Source organism: Rhinatrema bivittatum, chromosome 3 (assembly GCF_901001135.1).
Source record: "Rhinatrema bivittatum chromosome 3, aRhiBiv1.1, whole genome shotgun sequence".
NCBI classification, from domain to species: Eukaryota; Metazoa; Chordata; class Amphibia; order Gymnophiona; family Rhinatrematidae; genus Rhinatrema; species Rhinatrema bivittatum.
In genome coordinates, this window is record NC_042617.1 from 487,418,632 (window position 1) to 487,440,075 (window position 21,444).

General features: G+C 40.4%; 1 protein-coding gene across 1 annotated transcript in view; it reads left to right on the plus strand.

The window, feature by feature from the left end:
- Positions 1-21,444, plus strand: part of LOC115088107 (24-hydroxycholesterol 7-alpha-hydroxylase) — a 308,210-nt gene that overhangs the window by 17,550 nt on the left and 269,216 nt on the right. The window contains exons 2-4 of the mRNA XM_029596064.1: positions 1,273-1,408; positions 7,608-7,782; positions 21,186-21,335. Coding sequence (XP_029451924.1) covers positions 1,273-1,408; positions 7,608-7,782; positions 21,186-21,335 — 461 coding nt within the window. The remainder of the gene's footprint in view (positions 1-1,272; positions 1,409-7,607; positions 7,783-21,185; positions 21,336-21,444) is intronic.

Genomic DNA, 21,444 nt, shown 5'->3' on the forward strand with positions numbered 1-21,444 from the left:
CTGGCAAATACCAATGTCCACTACTTCCAGCAAGCCATACATGCTTGTCATCAAGGTTTGGCTACTTAAGAGTCAGCTGGGATTAAGGAGGGATCCATTTTGTATTGCTTTATACGTAGTAATCTGTTCTTTTAAGTTTAACCAGCCTGAGTAGTTGAGAAATGGCACGAGCCTGTCCTGGTTCCTATCCTAACACATTCCACAGTTCCAAATCAATACTAGTGCTACTGCTCTTATCATGGCAGTCCGTGGGGGAGGAAACGGCATCCTCCTGCCAAAATTCCTTGTCACCCCCTTCTGCGTCGTCATTTCTTGTTAGCATTGCAACATGGATAGTTAAAATTCCTTTTACATTTCAGACTTTGTCAAAAACTGTGCTTCTTAAGTATTCAATGGTCTAAGTCTAATAAAAGTATCATTTGAGTATCATTTGACTGATCTGCCCCGGGCCCCAAACACCCCAGAGATGATGATAATCTGATTTATATTTGCTGTTCTGAGCCTACTAAACTTGATCCCTCACCTTCTGCCATTTTAGAACAGCTCTCCATGGGGATGGAAATGTTCCAGGTGTCTTGTGCTGGGAATAAAATGGATCGCTATTTGTTCTTTCTTCATGGAACTGCAAATAATGAAAAAATTAGCAATGCATTTGGATTTTATTAGAGAGGATTCATTGACAAAGCTAAAATGGCTCACCCTAATAGACAGAATGGGGAGAGGGGAGTGGATCCTAGTTCTAGTATTGTAGCCTACCATCTGTTACCACCTTCTCATCTGTGAAGTCAAGATAGTAGCAGGGTAAAAGCAGGGCCATCTGCCTCCTCGTTCCAGTCCTCTCTGCCTGCCCAGTTATGAAAGCAGTGAGGAGTCGGGAACAAGCAGGGTCACTACATCGACGAAGTAGAGAGGAGCCAACTTCCCACCACTGCCAAAGAGGAAAGGAGTTAGAGAGGGAAGCCTCCCCTACTCTCACCTGAAGGAGAGAAGGCGGCCATTTGCAGAAGACGAGAATCCATAGAGAATGGAAGTCAGAGAGATATTTTACATTTGTATTCGTATTGTATTTCTTTCAGTGAGCAAGACTGGTTTATTAGGGTGGTTGCAATAACTTAACTGTATTCGTTTTTTTGCAGATGACCTCTGTCCATGTGCAGCTATTTTGGGGGAGGGGGCTCAGTGTGATAAAAGTTGAGGACCGCTGCTCTAACATCATCATGTGATTAGGATTCTGAGAAATAAAGTAACATATTCTTTCTTTGTGTGTTTTAGTATGGGCCAGTGTTCACAATTATGGCTGCTGGTAACCGACTGACATTTGTGACAGATGAAGAGGGCTGTGCTGCATTCTTTACATCGAAACAAGTAGATTTTCCACAGGCAGTGCAAAGGGCTGTCCAGAACACAGGTATTACGAAGAACATAGTCATATATAACTCTCTTTTATGTGTGTTTTAACTTTCTCTTTATTCATTTTATATATGTGACATCAGCAGACATATTTCGTTAGGCTTTTCTGAGAAATAAAGGAATAATAAACAATTCTAAAGTCTTAAAGAAAAAAAAGGCAAGAGTACTCTAGCAAAAGGAAAAAAAATTAAGGTGGGAGGGGCAAGATAAAAAGAAACAATCCAGTACCTCATCATGCTCATCTCATTTAGGGGAAACCCATCTGAATTTAAATTCTGAGCCTTCTTGAAAAGCTCAGAGACTTGGTCTGAGTCCCAAGAAACTTAGCAAGCATCTTTGTAGACAACCAAAGAGTGGAAAGGTAGCTCCAATTTTGGTTACATCTGGTCTCCGTGCTAAAGGCTTTCCACCTAGCTTGGATGCTAAAGTCAATACATTTTTACAAATTATTCCAAGTCTTCAAGAAAACTACAGATGAAAAGTACATTGACCTGGCACATTCACATTAGACCCTAAATGCAGAAGGGAAGATGCTCAGTAATCAAGAAGTAAAATAAGGAAACAACTTAAGAAGAAGTTAGCTAATAACACATTCAAAACAATTTGAAGAACCTTTTTTTTTCACTCAATATACAATTAAGCTCTGGAATTTATTGCCAGAGGATGTGGTTAAGGCAGTTAGCTTTGGTGGGTTTAAAAAAGGTTTGGACAAGTTCCTGGAGGAGAAGTCCATAAATTGCTATTAGTCAATCTGACTTAGAGCCTGATTTTAAAAAGCATTTACTCAAGTAAAACTGGATTTTACTCGAGTAAATGCACTTTACTCAAGTGGGCTTTTGAAAATTGCTACAGTATATGCCATTAAATTGCCATAGGATTTACTCATGTAGGTGCACTTAATTTCCAAAAAACATTTATTCAAATAGCTACAATAGTATGTTACATTTACATGAGAGACTCCTTTGAAAAGTACCTTCTTAGGGAATAGCCACTGCTTATTACCAGAGTTAGTAGCATGGGATCTATTTAATGTTTGGATACTTGCCAGGTACTTGTATCCAGGATTGGCCACCTTTGGAAACAGCTTGATGGACCCTTGTCTGATCCAATATGGCAACTTCTTATGTTCTTAACAAACAGGAAACTAAGCATCTCATCTGGTTAATTATCTTGTTGTCAACCATGAACTACATTATCAATTCCAATGATCTTTTCAGCATCAAGAAAAAATGTAAACTGATCAGGAATAAAGAAATTACAGTTGTCCCTGCCATATATAGCAATGCATTTACAGGGTTACAAGAAACATCCATATCTCCTAAGTGATTTTAACAGTATCTGGATAAATCTAGATCTTTTGCCCCATTAACAGTACTTGAGCTTTTCAACAGTAGAGGCATATTATCTTGAAGTCCTGTTAAAAAAAAACAAACTAGATTAATAGTGACCCTATCTAATTCTTCAAGTAGGTCTTTCCAATGGGTCAGTCAAATCAAGACCATTCAATATAATTGTGCCACCTCACACACTTTCACCTGGTTACCACTTCGTCTTCTGCCAGATGGGAACTAGATTTTATTCAAGTGCAGAGAAGTCTCAGAAGAAATATTCAGGACCTCCATAAGCTATTTCTTAAATAAGTCTCAAGGTGCCACATGCACAGGGTCCTTCATTATTGGGCTAAACTGATTTTCACCCATAAATCTCTGGATTTTTGCAAAGGTGAAAGTCTGTTTCGCCAAGCACTCTGTTTCAGGATGTCTACAGCAGCAAAAGGTGTTCCACAGTGGAAGTGCTGGCCACTGGTATATGCACAAAATCAGGAATCTGGTTCTATAGAGTACAAAGGAAATATTGAGGTGATAGAGAAAGTGGTTTGAGATGTAAGATCTGTCAAAGTTACTTTGATTTAGGACAAAATGTTTTTCCATAGGAAAGTATAACAAAGAACCATGCTATGCACTCAAAGCACCTGCATACTTTTGCAAGCCCGTATGCCATCGTTATTAAATAATTCCCCCCATCGTTACAAATTATCGTAAATAATTCAGTCCCCAGTATTGGCTGTATTTTAGGAAAGTTGTTACCCGGAATATTCTTAACTGTGGAAGGTAGCACTGGTGCAAAATGTTTTCAGTGGTGACCAGGTTATCATTGGCCACCAAGATTTTGAACTCCTGAACATTGCTGTAGTGTTGACATTTTTTCCAAAAAAATCTCATTTTTCAAGGGTAAAATCCATTCTTTAGGTTGATATTTTTTGTTGATAAGTGGGTTTTTTAAAATCAGTAATCTTAATGTAATTGGTCTTTTCAATGCAACATCTAAGTTGTAATGGAGAGCGTGGAGCTCCAGCTTTAAGGTCACTGTTTCTGTTGTTAGTCTGTCCTGAAGCCACAATGGCCACTGTCAGCAGATCCTGATTCTTTTTGACAATGGCAAGTCTGGAAAACCTTGTCTTTTGAAAAGATCAATTACACTAATTAAGAAAAACAAAAAATATCTACATATCAAATTAAGAAAGCTTTGGAAATAAAGTTTAGGAGGTTGTGAATGTTTTTGATCAGTGATTACCAGTAATTGCATCAACGTATGCTTCTCTGTTCAGATAACAAATGCATACTCTGTTCTGAGGTCTTGTCCTCTAATAATCAGTATTTCAGCAATCTGTCATCTAAGGAGATTAAGTGTGTGATGAAGTTTATTTTTTGTTTGTATGTATTACATTTGACTTTACTTGTCCGACTTGGTTTGAACATTCACAGTCCTAGAAAATATAGTTCTAAAATATCATAAATTAAATAACTTAATAAAGTTAACAAAAAGTCAGATATTCTCCCACTAATCTCTCTTTCTTAATTTCACAAGTTAGAGCCAGCTGAAAAAATGCTCTTTTGCATGACCACTCCTTGTGTCCATCAGAGGAGGAGGTTCTGACAGATCAGCATTCTGCCAGCCTTTTACTCAGATATTGTGAAGCAGAATCACTGATCACCCAATGAAATAATGTTGCTAAATTGAAACTAATCCTAGCCACTCCAAACAGCCAGTGCAGCTGTTCCAAAGCCAGGAAGATGCGATCAGATAATTTTAGACCCAAAATTATAAACGCTTGCATATTTTGGATAAATTGGAGCCTTCCTAACTGCTTACTTGTTTCCACCCCAACCATTAGGGAATTACAGTAATCCAGGCACCCAAAGATGAGCACCTGGACTACCTTTTTGGTCAAATAAAAGCAAAGATTGCAAATTAACTGCAACTGCCAAAAAGGTTCATAAAATTGTTTATCTGACTCTTTGCATTATTATCTAACACTGCCAATCCACAAAAAGTGGGGGTAACCCGTATACCAAATTAATCAAACAACCCGCACACAAACAATCTTTTATCATTTATTTTATGTGTTTTTTGTGATTGCTTTTTATTTCACCCCAGTGTCACATCTTAACTCGATCTTTAATGTAAAAACATTTTTTTGAGAATTGTTTCAATTTATATAAAAAAAAATTTAAAAGGTGTCTAGTGATGCTTCATATAATTCAAGAGCACCAGACCCAGGTGTCTCGCTCAATTTTTGTGATATAATCATAAGCACCACCTTCCACCACTTAAACTGTTTAATAAATTTGTTTTTATTAAAAATATATTTATTATATTTTTTCTTTATCTTTCTTAAAATTAATTTTGTCTAACCTTGTTAATGTTGTATATCTTTTGATTATTGATGTTTTTCAATTTTTGAAAGATTTTGAAAGACCTAGATATAAAACACTGTGTGTAAGACAAGGGATTCAGGTCACCAGTCGTTAGAGATCAGAGAATTACTTAACTTGCGTTTGTTTAGCACTCAAAGTCCTTGGAACGAATCTTTTCAGTGGCGCTTGCCCCAACAAGGCCTAGTTTCGACGAAATGGCGAACCTGGGGCCAGGTTCGCCATTTTTTGTTGGAGGAAAACGGAGTGAGCAGCACCTGGGCGAGCTCGTCAAGGATTTTGAAAACGCAACACTACTAAATCGTTTTGGATACAATTTGAGTGGCTTCCCCTGAAGAAGCTTCGTCGAAACTAGGCCTTGTTGGGGCAAGTGCCACTGAAAAGATTCGTTCCAAGGACTTTGAGTGCTAAACAAACGCAAGTTAAGTAATTCTCTGATCTCTAACGACTGGTGACCTGAATCCCTTGTCTTACACACAGTGTTTTATATCTAGGTCTTTCAAAATCTTTCAAAAATTGAAAAACATCAATAATCAAAGATATACAACATCAACAAGGTTAGACAAAATTAATTTTAAGAAAGATAAAGAAAAAATATAATAAAGATATTTTTAATAAAAACAAATTTATTAAAAAGTTTAAGTGGTGGAATGTGGTGCTTATGATTATATCACAAAAATTGAGCGAGACACCTGGGTCTGGTGCTCTTGAATTATATGAAGCATCACTAGACACCTTTTAAATATTTTTTATATAAATTGAAACAATTCTCAAAAACATTTTTTTACATTAAAGATCGAGTTAAGATGTGACACTGGGGTGAAATAAAAAGCAATCACAAAAAACACATAAAATAAATGATAAAAGATTGTTTCTTTGCATTATTAGGCAGAATCTAAAATCATCCCAAGGAGTCTTGCTTTCTGATTTCAATTCTAAGGGTTGGCCATCCCAACACAATGAAGGTGGTGGAAATTCCATCACTGCAAGTCTAGCCCATAAGACATCCATTTTTTGGAGATTAAGAAATGTTATTCTCTTCCATCCATTTATGAACGCTGGTAAATATGTCATAAACTGAGTTTATCTATATAGTCTGTTCCCAGTTCACACAGCAATCAAATATTATCTGCTTATATCATGCATTTAAATTCAAGCTATTGATGAAATAAGCCAAAGGTTGCATGTAGATGCTAAAAAGGAGAGGGACATGACCAAGCCTTGTGGTATTTCACAATTAACAGTGTAAGCCATAGATTCATCTCCTCCCCCCTCCCCCCACCGTACCTTCTGAGAATGTTTGAAATAAAGGAAGAAGAGGACCTGGGAAAAAGAGTATAGAGACAAGCAGTGTGATAGAGGAGAGCAAAAATGAGCTGCCTAGTGGAAAGGAAGGAAAGACATGTCAGAAGGGGGAGCGAGAGAGAAACTGGATAGTGAAAGAGGCGAGATAAGCTGAAGGAAGCGAAGGATAGGAGGAGGAATGGTCTACAGGGGGAAGAGAGGCTGGGTTTTGTACAAAGAGAGAAGCAAAACCTTCAGCAAAATCAAGAGACTTGGAAGATATGTGATAGAGAGAGAAGAGGGATACGGAATAAGAGAAAAAAGAGAGTGAGAGAAAAATGAAATAGGGAAGAGAAAAACAATGAAAAAGGAGACCAAAATACATTATCTAGATGCATGCACCATAGACTGAAATGTTTTTTAAAAAGGAAAATATTCCAAAATTGAAAGTTGCACCAACCTAGGAATTGTAGATCCAGATGTTTAAATGAAGAAGGGATCAGCACCAAGTTGCAGAAACACAGCAAAAGGAAGAAGTGATTATGAAGAGGTGTGATTCTCTTTCTGCCATCTCATATTGGATGCAAGAAAGTAAACTCTCAGCGCAACCAATACAGAATATTTTGTTTGGATTGGCAAACCAGAATTAAGCGATTTAGTTCTACATTTCAGTTTAGATGGATCTACTCTTTCTGTTCCTTCTCATACAAAAAGTTTTATTAAAATGGAGAGCACTTTCTTTCGCACTTTGAGGCCCTCGTGGACTGTGTCTTCCAGGCTTTGCTGCCCAAGCACTACTATGTGCCTGTAGAGGGGGATGACTGAAAGCCAGTGCCCTTCTGACTTAGGGCTGTGAGATTTCCCATCTCAGTGGGCTGGATCGGGCAGGGCTGGTGGCGGCATCTTTTGATGACAGCCTTTCTCCTTGCAGACTTTCCTGGCTGGGCTTACATTTTAACTGGAATTGCTTCTTTGCATTTTGAAATAAAAATGCTGTCATTGGTTTGTCAAATGAAGATGCAGTGATTTTTATTGGGGACTTGAGATAAATTAAAAAAAAAAATGATACTAGGGTTACACACAACAGAGATGGCAATCCAGTTTTAGAAAAGCATTAATGGTTTGCAGAGCATTATAAAAGGTTGAATGTCAAGATACCAAATCTATAATTCTTATTTTATTTCATTTAATTTGCAGCTTCAATTAATAAGGAAAGCTTTTACAAGAGCCATAATGCAATCCACGAAATGCTGAAAAGTAGATTGACTCAGACTAAGTTGCAGCTGTATTCTAAGAAGTTAAGTGAAGAATTTTATGAACACCTAGTGTACCTTGGCACAGAAGGCACTATGGATCTCTATGATTTTGTGAGGCAAGTAAACTCAAATTAGCTACATTCATTCTGTAAATTATTGATGCGCACTCAAATATGATTAACATCTTTTTTTTTTTTTTTTGTTTACTGAGTAATTTGGTTGTTGTTTGTTTAATGCTTTTTTATACCGACATTCATGATGCAGGTCATATCATATCAGTTTACAGGAAACATAGTATCATAACATTAACAACCAGAAGGAGCAAAATGTTACAGTAAAACAGGGGTATGAACTGGGTAGAAGGAAATGCAGAGGGAGACAGTTAACTCATTAACAAATACAACTATAGAGCTGGAAGGTGCTTGGTAGGCCTAAGACTGAAATGTGACATGGTTATTGCTTGTGTTGATTAAGGGAATGCTTGTTTGAACAACCATGTCTTAAGTTTTTTTTTGAAAGTCAACAGACAAGATTCCTGTCTGAGATCCGGGGGAATCGTATTCCAGATTGTAGGTCCCGCTGTCGAGAAGGCTCGTTCTCTGATGGTTGACCGATGGGTGGCTTTGTTAGGGGGGGGGGCGTGTAGAGATCCTTTATAAGCTTCCCTGATGGGTCTGGTAGAGGAGTGAAGTTTGAGCTGGATTTGTAAGTCGAGGGGGACCTGGTGGTGAATAGTTTTATGAATGATAGTGAGGGATTTGTGAAGGATTCTGAAGGTTATTGGGAGCCAGTGCAGATCTCTGAGGATAGGAGTAATATGATCTCTCCTTTTGGTGTTTGTCAAGATTCTGGCAGCTGCAGTTTGTAGCATCTGAAGGGGTTTAGTGGAGGATGCTGGAAGCCCTAGAAGAATAGCGTTGCAATAGTCTACCTTAGAAAACAGGCCTGGAGAACAGATCTGAAGTCATGAAAGTGCACTAGAGGCTTGAGTCTTTTTAGCACCTGTAGTTTATAGAAGCAATCTTTGGTTGTGTTGTTGATGAACTTCTTTACACTCAGATGATGGTCGATTATTACTCCCAAATCTCTTGCTTGTGCGATAGGAGTGATAGTGAATGGCTGCTGATGGGTGTCACAGTTTTCTGGAGAAATAAGGAGGAGTTCTGTCTTGGTAGTATTGAGTACCAAGTTAAGGCCGGTGAGGAGGAGGCTTATCGCATGCAGACAGTTGTCCCATTCCTTGAGATTCGGTTATTGGGATCAGAATTTGTACTGAAGAACACCCTCCTATAGTATGGAAGAAGAGAAAAACACAAAAACAGGCATATCAATCTCACAAATAGCAAATGGAAAGTCTGTAAACCTTTTTTTTTTTTGGGCTTCAAGAATAATCCAACTTTGGCTACTAGTTTTTAATGGTCTGATTAAATATTTTGAAATAATGCAGACATTATCACTGAGCTTTCCCACCCTTTTTGGCTCCCTTCCTATCTCTATGGTTCCCATTCCTACTTTTCTAGTTCCCTCTGTTTTCACCTTCCAAGAATCCATCTATCTATCTTTTACCCTACTCCGATCTCTCTTCCTTTTGCATCTACTTCAGTCTTCCTTTTCTATCTCTGTCCCCCACTTTGCTCGTTTGCCACCTCTCCTCCATCTTCCTCTCTGTCTCTCTCACCATACACCCATTAAGCTCTCATTAATGTCTCTCACCCCTGCTTTCTCAGACTTGTCTCTCTGGGCATGATTTACTAAGAATTTTCTCCTATTCTGTCTCTACAGAAAAACAGTAATACTTAATCAAATTCTTTGTTGCCCTTTCGCTTCTTTCTCTTACCCCCAATCCTTGCTCACCAGTTGGAGCCACATGCACTGGACCTTCTTTTCTACTGCTCACCAACAGAAGCCTGTACACTGTAGCTAAATCACTCCGCGCTTTGTCCTCCTCCACAACTTACAGTAACACAACAGTTCTGATGATGTAAAGCCATGTCTCATGGAGGTCACTGTACAGTTAGGCAAGGCAAAACAAAAGTTTATATCCTAGTCTTCAGGGGGTCCATATTCAGCCATAGTGCAGCTAGATAAGTTAGCCAGATATACCTGTCCGGCTAACTTAACCGGGATATACAATGGCATGGCCGCACTGCTGAATATACCCGGCTAGTATGTATGTCCGGCTAACTCTAAGACAGCTCTACGGTGCGACCAGAGTTAGCCACATAGGTTAAGCGGCTAACTCCGAATATCGTAGTTAGCCACATAACTTATGAGGATAACTTTAGCCCGCCCTGAAATGCCTTCCACCCACCCCTGAATCGTGTGGCTAAATTCTAGCTGCATATGGCTCCAAATATCTCTGTTTAGCCATTTAGACAGATAACGTTTCAGTTATCTGTCTAAATGGCTTCTGAATATTGGCATCTAGGTTTCTATAGTTTTGTTTTGTGTTTGTTTTTTGGGGGTTTTGTTTTGTTTTGGGTTTTTTTACACTCATGAATGTGCTTTGAAGAAAATAATAGAAACTGAAGGCTGGATATATAATAAAATCCATGTTCTTGTGAACTTGCAAAACTTAAGAGGTCCATATTCAAAGCGTTTTTGGCTAAGTTCGGCACTTAGTCGGACAACAGTAGTATTTAAACTTCCCACTACAGGTACCTTGTCCAAATTATCCAGCTAAATATTTAGTCAGATAAAATTTACCTGGATAACTCGGAGGCATTCTGAGGTGGAGCTACGTTTAGCTAACTAATACTCATATCCAGCATTGTCCAGCTAACTTTTGGACTGCCTCAGAGCAGTCAGTCTTAGCTGGATAAACATACTCTGCTATCTCGAAGATAGCTGGATATATTCAGGGGTGCAGCCGCGCTGCTGAATATTTCATCCGAGTTAGCTGGAGAAGTTTACCTGGTTAACTTGGATTCCAAGCGGCTATGAATATCAGCCTCACAATTTCTAAATTGTGGACTGTTTTCAAGTTCCATAAAGCTTGTAATACAATACCTGGCGAATATTGATTTGGTATATGTTATGATATACTTTACACTAGAAAATATCTGTGCGGTTTTTGGAGAAATTACAAAGGTCATAACTAATGCGCGTTATGCCCGTAGAGGAGGAGGAACAATTATCAAACAGCCCTTGTAGTTGCAAAGTGCGCAGGTGGTTTTAAGCTGCCCACTGTATACAAAGAGAAACTACCCACATTGTTTCTCTTTTTAAAATCAGCGAGCAGAAAGTACACACGTTTTAAAGGGTCTGCCTGCTTTATACCTGCTATTTTGTGCAGGCGGAGGAGAGGAGTGTAAAATAGCCCTTGTATATTCTGAAAATCAAATGTATGTGCCCCGATTTTCCACCTCTGACCTACACATGCCCATGAGAATGTCTTTCTAATGCAGATAAAAGTACAATGCACTTTGCAACCTGTACCTGCTTTTTGTCATATGGAGGGAGGATAGTTTTTAATCAGGCCATTTTACTTCAATAAGTTAACATTGGTCCCTTTTTTATTTCTCCTTTCTAAACATATGGCAGATATAGAAAATGTTTACAGTTTTCTTGGTGTCTGCATTCATTTTCAGCCAAAACATTGTAAGGTGAATATTCAAAGACTCGGGGCCGGATTTTAAAAATTAAGCGCTGGCGTAGATTTGTGCGTGCAACCCGGTGCACACAAATCTACACCTGATTTTATAACATATGTGCGCAGCTGCACGCATGTTATAAAATCTGGGGTCGGCGCGCGCAAGGGGGTGCACCTTGTGCGTGCCGAGCCCTAGGGGAGCCCCAATGGCTTTCCCCGTTCCCTCCTAGGCCGTTCCGAAATTGGAGAGGCCTAGGAGGAAAGCAGCATAACTGTGAAGCTTCAGCCCAGTGTCTCTAATCAGCTTTCCTAAAGAGTGTACATATTTAAACAGGGTGTTCGAAAGAATGAACCCTTGAGGCGCACCTACTTTCATGTACACGACACAGCTTCCTCATCTTAACCCCGCGAAGGTAATATTAATCAGAAACAAGTGTGCGCCTCCAACACTCATATTTTAGCCAATCAAGTTCATTTTCCTGTTCTATGTAAGACTCACTTGTTAAGTCATTCCAATGTTATATGTAAACCGAAGTGATTAGTAACATTGTTACTAGAACTTCGGTATATAAAAAATGCTAAATAAATAAATAGTATGGTGTATGGTATTGAAAGCAACAGAGAACCAGTGACACTAGCACTAAGCCTACCTCTCTGACCAAATCTCTTTTCAAGTCAATGATTTAGAACCACCTGCTCTAGAACCTTTCCCAGAAAAGCTAGATGAGAGACAGGCCAGTTTTCTGCCGATGTTTCATAGATGGTGAATATTTTTTTTAATAAAGGGCAGATGTTTCCGTCAGTTTCTCAGGAAAAACATCAACCTTTAAAGAGAAATTAACAAGAAGCTGAGGGGGGTGGGTGTCAAGATTTCTGAGCGTACTTTCAACAGAGTTTTAGGACAAGGATCCAAACAATTAGCGCCTTCAACCACCAGCAGCGCAGTTTTAACCTCAGTAAGAGAGACCATATGAAAATTCTCAAAGACAGAACGCTGGTAAACAATGATCAACTTAAAGAAACAAAAAAAGCTTTTTGAAGTCAGGATATCTCAGGCAGTAAAATTGTCCTAAAACACTGTTTGATTATGTAAACCTTAAAAGCCTCCCAAATTCACTGAGGAAAGTTAATACTTTTGACTTCCTAAGCTGGGATACCTCTGCTTCTTATTTTAGAGACAAGATTACATGTATCAGAAATATATTTAAGTGATGTGACTTATTACCCCTGACTGGCTAACTGGATATTTCTGCAGTTGTAATCTAGAGCTAACCCTGTCCTCTATTTTTAGAGTATACTTTAACTTCCATTATTCCCACGTTAATTGGTATAACTGAATAAACCAGGGGGATGCTTTATTCAAGCAACAAGATACGTTTCTTTAAAGGAGCTGCTGAGGCCACTGCTCTTCTCTAAGATAAATTCCAATTCTCCCCCAGCTGCTCTCAGACAAAGAGAGATGGAAATCCACTAAAGTCTCTATTAATCTTGAGGCAGTCAATTCCTCCCTGTCTTTACATTTCCCCATGGTACTACAACTAGAGCTACCACCAACTCAAAACTGGCCAAAAAAAAAGTGATCAAATAAATATCAGACCAAGCCACAAATATAACAGAGATTTCCTTGATCTGATAACTAGACTGCATGGAGTCCGATAACAACACATTTATTTATTTGATTTATATACTGCTTTTCAAAGCAGATTACATTCGGATGCTACAGGTATTTCCCTATCCCCACAGGGCTGATAATCTGTTTGTACTTGAGACAGTGGAGGATAAAGTGCTTTGCCCAAGTTTACAAAGAATGGCAGTGGGATTTGAACCCTGGTAAAGGCTACTTCTCCAAAACATAGCCTTTACCATTGTTTGGTGAAAGAATCAGTTGACTAAAACCTTGTGAAGGCAGGCCTGCTAGAAAACCAGTATCAGAATCAATGAGCCCAGAATGCGAAGGAGGCATTGAAATCACCCAGCAAAATTAAATGATCCATTTCCAGAAACGTATTCACAATCAGCTGAATAAGCTCTTGCAGGCTGATTCAGTAAAGGTTGTGGGAGAGCGGGTGAGTGCCCACTCTCCTGTGCGCGCGATTCAGTATTTAAATGAGGGCCCGCGGTAAAAAGAGGCGTGGTTTTCAAGCCACGGGCCGTTTAAAAATTTTTTTTTTTAATTATATTTTATTTTGGGATCTCCGACTTAATATTGCCATGATATTAAGTTGGAGGGTGTACAGAAAAGCAGTTTTTACTGCTTTTCTGTGCACTTTCCTGGTGCCGGCAGAAATTAATGCCTTTGGGTAGGCGCTAATTTCTGAAAGTAAAATGTGCGGCATGGCTGCACATTTTACTTACTGAATCATGCAGGAATAACCAATAAGGTCATCAACATGCATTTGCATGTTGTAGGCGCTATTAGTTTCGGGGGGGGGTTGGACACGCGTTTTCGACATGCCATTACCCCTTACTGAATAAGGGGTAAAGCTAGCGCATAGGAAAATGCGCGTCCAAACACGATACAGTACAGTATTGTGTTTGGACCGCTGGAGTGCACTGTACTGTATCGGCCTGTTGGAAAGATAACATATTATGGGCTGTCACACCCTACAAACAAATAAGGTTAGTGGCTAAAAACAAAGTATATATCTCACAAACTTACTTGTAAAGAGGAGAGACTATCTAAAAGACTATGGGCACAAATATTCATAGTCTGGATAATAAAATTCCAGACTTGTATACCCTGATAGCAGAGTGATCTGAATATTGATGATATAAAGATGTGATTTAAGAAATCGCACATCAGTCCTTCAGCAAGTCCCATACTTGGCTACATTCTGTTCAGGAAGGACAAGTTAGTCAGAGAAGAGGAGTAATGTTTTTTTGTAAAAAAAAAAACAAAAAACAAAAAAACCCCAAAATGCAGATGGAATGGTGGAGATAAATGGTGCTGTGAGCCATCTTGGACAAGAATGATGGCATGTCCATTTACACCAGTGTAACCTACAGACCTCCAGCTCAAGGAAAAGAATTAGACAGAAATCTAGTCCAAGATAAAGAAAAGGTTGCCGTGAAGAGGAAGGTTTGCAGATGGGACATTTTTATTCTGCCAGATGTTGATTGGAGCATCCCTGTAAAGAGTCCTTGATGTCCTGGCATATCCCTGTCTTGTGCGCTCTGACTGGCCTTGTTTCACTCTCTCAAGAGTCTCTCTGGTATTGGCTAAACTGGGTTCTCAGTTCCCTCTTTCCTTTCTGTCTTTGCTGTGTGGTTATGTTCAATTTTTACTGCATTAAGCAAAGCATCCTTCTCACTATGGGGCGGATTTTAAGAGCCCTGCTCGCCTAAATCCGCCCAAATCCGGGCGGATTTAGGCGAGCAGGGCCCTGCGCGCCGTTGAGCCTATTTTACATAGGCCTACCGGCGCGCGCAGAGCCCCGGGACTCACGTAAGTCCCGGGGTTTTCGGAGGGGGGCGTGTCGGGGGCGGGCCCGAACCGCGCGGCGTTTTCGGGGCGTGTCGGGAGCGTTCCGGGGGGCGGGCCCGGGGGCATGGCTGCGGTCCGGGGACGTGGCCGCGCCCTCTGGACCTGCCCCCAGGTTGCGTTCCGGCGCGCTATCGGCCCGCTGGCGCGCGGGGATTTACGTCTCCCTCCGGGAGGCGTAAATCCCCCGACAAAGGTAAGGGGGGGGTTTAGACAGGGCCGGGCGGGTGGGTTAGGGAGGGGAAGGTAAGGGGAGGGCAAAAGAAAGTTCCCTCCGAGGCCGCTTCGATTTCGGAGCGGCCTCGGAGGGAACTGGGGTAGGCTGCGCTGCTCGGCGCGCGCCGGCTATACGGAATTGATAGCCTTGCGCGCGCCGATCCAGGATTTTAGCGGCTACGCGCGTATCTACTAAAATCCCGCGTACTTTTGCTTGCGCCTGATGCGCCAGCAAAAGTACGCCAAATCGCGCCGTTTGAAAATCTACCCCTTTGAGAAGAGCTAAGTTAGTATTCTAGTTCTCATCTTGGGCCCTCCGCTCAAAACTCACTTTAAACCTTCCTTCCAGGCTCTCTCTATGCTTTCACCTTCTCTTCTCCATGTGAAGTGCTCTAAAGTTCATCTGTTTCCACCTCTCCTGTGAGAGCTCGCCCGATCCCCCTTTCTGCCCCACCTCTAACTGTTTGATTCTTGCTGAGAGGCTGGTGCACAAATTCACCCCCATTCCTGGTCTTTCCCTTAAAGATCCCCCTTTTTTTTTTTTCTTTTGTTCAAATGTATCTGTCTAAGATTTGTCCCTGGGGTTACACTTTAGCCTTGTTTTTGAACTGTCTTCTCTTTTCCAGCTTTTCTGCTTATGGAGCACATAGACCCCCATCACAATCCCATCTGCAGAAACAGAAGTAGAGAGATTCTGGATCCCCTTCAAGGATCATTCCTCAGACAAATGGGGGAGGGGAGAGATGATACAAATTGGAAAAGTGTTTTTAATGTCCAGATAGATGCTCACCTGAGCTTCAGTGATTATCAGAAAATGTGGTTTAATATAAAAACAAAGGGGGAAAAAATGGATCACACAAAGGTCAGGGTTCTGGATTTCAAGACTACTAACTTCCTTAAGTTGGAGGAATATCGTAAGGAGAACTTGGCAGGATGGGAAGATTTTGTGAAACAGAGCCGGGGGCTAAATCAAAAGGGCAACAAATCTTAATGTTGGGAAAGAAAATACAACTAAGAGGAAAAGGATACCAATACGGTTTTCAAAAGATGTAACCAAAAATGTAAAGGCAAAATGATTTGGCATTCCTAAGGTACAAGTGATGTCAGAAGAGGGAGAAGAATACCACACAGTTCCACTTCTTCTTTGTCTACAAATTAAGCCACTCCTTTATGCCACTGTCCAGCTGCCTTTGCAAGGCAGAGCTCATCCAGCTGGTTTCTAAGAATTTGACCTGGCTATGAACAACATTTCAGCCCCCTTTCAGTATCCTCCCTCTTCTATATTAGAGAGGTAAAAGTTTTGTCAGCTTTAGAAGAGACTGAAACATGACAGGCCATATTGACACTTGGGCCTCAATATTCAAAGCTGGCTGTCTAAATAAGTTAGCCAGATAAGACTTATCCAGTTAATTTACATGGCTGTGTTGCTGAATATTCCATAAGAAATCGCTACTAAGCCAGACAATTTAAATATGGCTAAGTTAGATCTACTCTATAGGTCTTATCTGGCTAAGTGGCTGCCCCAGAACATATCCACATATTTAGCAGCTATTGTTTAGTCAGAAAAGTCTCTATTTATCCAGTTAAGTAGCACTAAATATTGGCTTTCCTGTGTCCAACCTAGCTTTTATGGAAAGTAATATAAGATAATTCTTAAATTAAACTAAACACTCATTGTTGAAGTGCACCTCTTCACTGTGGTTTGACAGCTATATCTAAGTTATTCCTGGGCAACAAGACACTGCCCACTAATAAAACTTCTCAACTAAATAGAGATTAATATAGCAGTTATTGCTCAGTGAGGTGGAGCCCAGCTATACATCAGTCAGTGGCAGCAGGCTCCAGCATTAAGCAGAAGCTTCTGCTTTCCTTCTCTGGCACTGTGCGATCAGCACTGGAGAGGAGACAAAACCAACATGGGATGCTAAAACTTGGTACTGGCTGCAACTATGATTGACAATTAGCCAAACCCCACAAAATATATGGTTGCCATGTGTTATCTTTCTGAGAAATTTATTTTGGGGTGAAATTAAAATGTATTACTTGGCAGCATCTGGCTATCAACTGGCAGATCACTAATGAACCAAAGGACATGTTTCATTAATTGAGTCTTTCCCCATCCCTGCCTTATTAAATCATAATGATGGTTGACTTAGTCTACTGACTTGTGCAATGCTTCATGATTTTCTTCTAACTCACCTAAAAAGTTCTATTACCAGGCTTTCCCTTGAACCCTTGGCTTTCATGCTCATGATACCTTGTACATAACAGTTACTCCTTTGTTTATATGATATTATCACTTGACTCCATGTACATAGTATTTTTGTTCCACTTTTGCCCCTTGTTCACACCTTTGTTTTTTGTAATTCGTTAAGTTCTGTGTAAACCGATATGATGTACCCACGAATACCGGTATAAAAAAGCCTTTACATAAATAAATAAAGAAATAAATCTGGCAGAGCTAAGGGAAGCAGCAAAGGTAGTTAGGCCAGCTAAGGTGAAAGTACAACACAAAATAGCAAAGGTGATAAGGCAAGGCCAGATTTTCAAGTATGTTAATAAAAGAAAGAAGTGCAGGTGATAGGATTTGAAAGATTGAGATGAAAAAAAAATGTGTGGAGGTTTGCAAGGAGTTTAAAGCTCCATTTGTATGAAGGTCTCTTTATGTACAGGTGTCTTCAGATTTCTCACTTTTTTTTAATATTTCTATGTATCCACTTATATTGAGTTATTTTTTGAGCAAGGAAAAAGCAGAAACACTAAAATACTATTGTTCAGTGTTCACCGAAGATGAGATTGGAGAAGGACTACCAATAGCGGGTAGGCATATGGAAGTGGTGTAGATATGACATTTTACTCAACAGAGATATTGCAAAAGTGTTAGGAGGAAAGGTTTTATCTTTTTTGCAGATGACCCTAAGATCTGAAACAGAGTTCGCACTCCCAAGGAAGTAGACAAAACCAGGAGTGATCTAAGAATTCTTGAACGGTAGTTAAGTGCGTGGTAGAGTCCTACATTTTGGGATGCAGTATTCCAAGGGACCAGTGCATGATGGGGTGAAATACTGCTATGCCTCAATCCAGAGAAAGAGCATGGCGTGATTGTATCTAATGATCACAAGAAAGCAAAACAGTGCAATAAAGCAATGGCCAGAGGAAGGAAAGGCATAACTATATTAAAAAAAAAAAAAGTGAGGTGATATTGCCTTTGAGTACTCGCCAAGAGTATTGTGCCCAATTTGTATCTCCTAAAAGGATATAGATAAAGCAGAGCCAGTCCAGAGAAGGACTCCAGAAAATGATGCAGGGTTTGCACCAAAAGCCCTATTAGATAAGACTAATTGATGTAAATATGTATAATATAAATGGGAGAGGGGGAGATATAATGGAGACATTCCATTATCTCAAAGGCATAATAAATACTGCACAAGAAGCAAACCTTTTTCAGTGGAAATTTAACTTTTGAAACAATAGTTCATGATATAAAGCTTCAAAGGAGTAGTTTTCAGGAGTAACATTAATTATTCCTTCACAAAAACGGATGATGGGTGTATGGAACAGATGCATGGACCTCTGCTTGCCCACTTGTATCAATGGCTCTGACAATAACAATTCAAGAAAGCATGGGCTGTGCACAGAGAATGCTTAGTTACCCAGAAGTGAAGAGAAGCCAGAGAGAGTGTTGTCCATGATGTTGCACTGGAAGTAAATTGGGCAAACTTGATGGGCCTTATGGTCCTTAACTGACATAAAATTTGTTTTTTTCTTACTAAGCTGTTGAAAGTCCCTTTTGAGTTCTCCAGTTCTTGTAAGGTTGTTAGGTGGGCAGCCCTCCAGCCACTCCAAAAGCCTTTTTAAACTAGTGCTGGTGATGTGAACCCTTGTGTGCAGAGGCAACAAAGAAGTACACACAGTGAGCCTGATCACGGGCGGAAGTGCCAGGAAGAGGGACCAAGAGAAGCTTCTTCTATACCATCTATCGTTCCAACAGGTTGAGCCCTTGGTGCAGATGGCCAGCAGGACTTAGCTGGGTCCTAGGACACAGGCTGACACAAGTGGAGTCCAGTGAGCAATCTGGGGTCAAGACAGGCAGCAAGCAAAACAGAATCTAGAGGACAGTCCAAGGTCAAAGCAGGCAGTGAGCAGAACAGAATCCAGAACCTGTCCAAGGTCCAGACAGGCAAGAGGCAGTCCAGAAGGGATCCAAGGGAGAACAGAGATGAGGCAAGGGACAAGAGACCAAACGAGATACAGGCAGGTAGGCTGGACAAGACATAGTGCCTGGAGGAGAGAGACTAAGAAACATGGGCAACACACACTGAGGCACAACTGACTCAGACAACCTGTTGTCAAGGGAAGGAATGCTGGGCCCGGTGACTGTCTTATGAGAGACAACATGTGAAGTCAACAGGGTGAGCCACCAGGATTTTCCTCCGACGCGGGCATGACTTGTATGTGCGTACGCACGCTCATGAGCTCTCCTCTCCCGGTCCAAATGCACGAACAGGGGCACATGATGGTGATCTCCCTCAGCATGGGTGCTGGTAAGTCGGGGAGAGGGGCAGCGATCAAATCTGACCTAGAAGGTCATATTTCAAAGGGGAAAGGGGGTGGGATTGTTATGTTGAAAATTGTAAAACCATAGAAAAAAATCATTGTATCCTCCTTCCAGCCTCTCAGTTGACAAGATTTTAAAACCGGTGACCGAGTTCACACCACACATTCACTATGCTTTATTATATAGACTTTGTCTCTCATCAGGCATCTAGATTTGACTTGACAGCACTTTGGGGGTTCATCTTGGAATGATGCCCGACTTCCACCAGCCTCTCTCTCATTTATAATCATTCCTCTCTTGTGTTTCCTCAAACTTCTTAAAAACTTCATAAGGCACTCGCAAAAAAAATTTGGGATTGCTGCTGATTTTCTTTCCTGCATGTTATAGACTGTTTTGCATCAGACAATCATTAGTTAACTAATTCTATCAGCATAGCTATTAAAATATTTATTTTTGGAGAAAGGGTAATTAGCATCCTAATAGCTACACAATGCAGTAATGCCTCCACTCCCCTTTAAGAGTTGTCTGTTTTTAAAGGAACTGTAGATATAAATCTCAAGGGCTCTAATCCCACCTTGGGGTGTATTAACTTTGAAAGGATCTGAAAGAGGGAAAAAGCTCCTTTTGACTAGGCGTATGTCAGTGTGACTATAAAAATGATATTTTTAGATAACAGCAACAAAACCAAGCCGCATAGGTAGGTAGGTATTTATTTATTTATTTATTTATTGTTTTTGTTGTACCGAGTTTCATGATAGGCATCACATCAACCCGGTTTACAAATAACAAGGAGTGTAAAGCATAACGTAACGTAAAAAACAATATTTTCAATAAGAACCTTGAACTTTAAATACAGTGAATCAGAAAAAGGGAGAGGGAAAGTTACAAAAAACAAGGAAAATAAACTTGGGATGGAAGGGGAGAAATTGAACAGCACAATATTTACATTTCAGCCTATTGATACATTAGAATAGCAAGACAATACCATTGTCGAACTCGAAACTAGTGCAAGGAATTTTGCTGCTGTAGGCGGCATCAAAATATGGTACCACCCACCTGTCCTCAGACCTCCACTGCTGCCACCCTGCACCTCCTTTTGTTTTCCAAAGCAGCAAGACGGCTGCGGCCCCCAACTGCTTACCTGTACATGGCACTAGCAGCAGGATTGTGAGGCAGCACATGCTCACAGGCCTCAGGCTACCCTTGTCTCTTCCTGCATGGACTACTGTTTTTACAGGATGCCTGCGCAGGAGTAAACCAGGTCATGCTGGTGACACTTAAGTGTGCGCTCTCACAGTTCCTGCACACGGGGAAGGAGAGAGTGATACTGCTGCCATGCATAAGTTGCTTTGCCAGATAGAGGAGATTCAGGATGGTGGTGGGTGCTTGGAGAGTGTGAGGGGAAGTGACTGGAGGAAAGACGGCAGCAGTGGAGGCTCATGGGGGGGGGGGGGGGAGACATTTTTGCTGCCTCATAGGTCACGCTGACCCTGATGAAACTGCATAGAAATCAAATATGTTTGTTCCTTTTAAATGATCCTGTATGAAGCTGCCAGATTTCCCACGTTGCCTGTGTACAAAAAAACATAGCTGCACAGCAAAATAGATTGTTTTTAAGAAAAACAAGCTTGTGATTCTATAAATTATTTTCTTTCTTTTATTTATTTTTCAGACAAATCATGTTTCCTGCAGTGGTGAATATCATATTTGGAAAAGAAACCTGTCCAACAAACAGGAAGACAGTTGCACAGTTTGAAGAGCATTTCCGCAAGTTTGATGAGGGATTTGAATATGGTTCACAGCTGCCTGAATATTTCTTTAGGCAAGAATCTGTCTCTTTCACATCTGCTATAGATCTTCAGTTCAGTACATAGGTCAGCAACGGAAAAGTGCAAACTTTATCAGTACTTTTTTTTTTTTTTTAAATATAT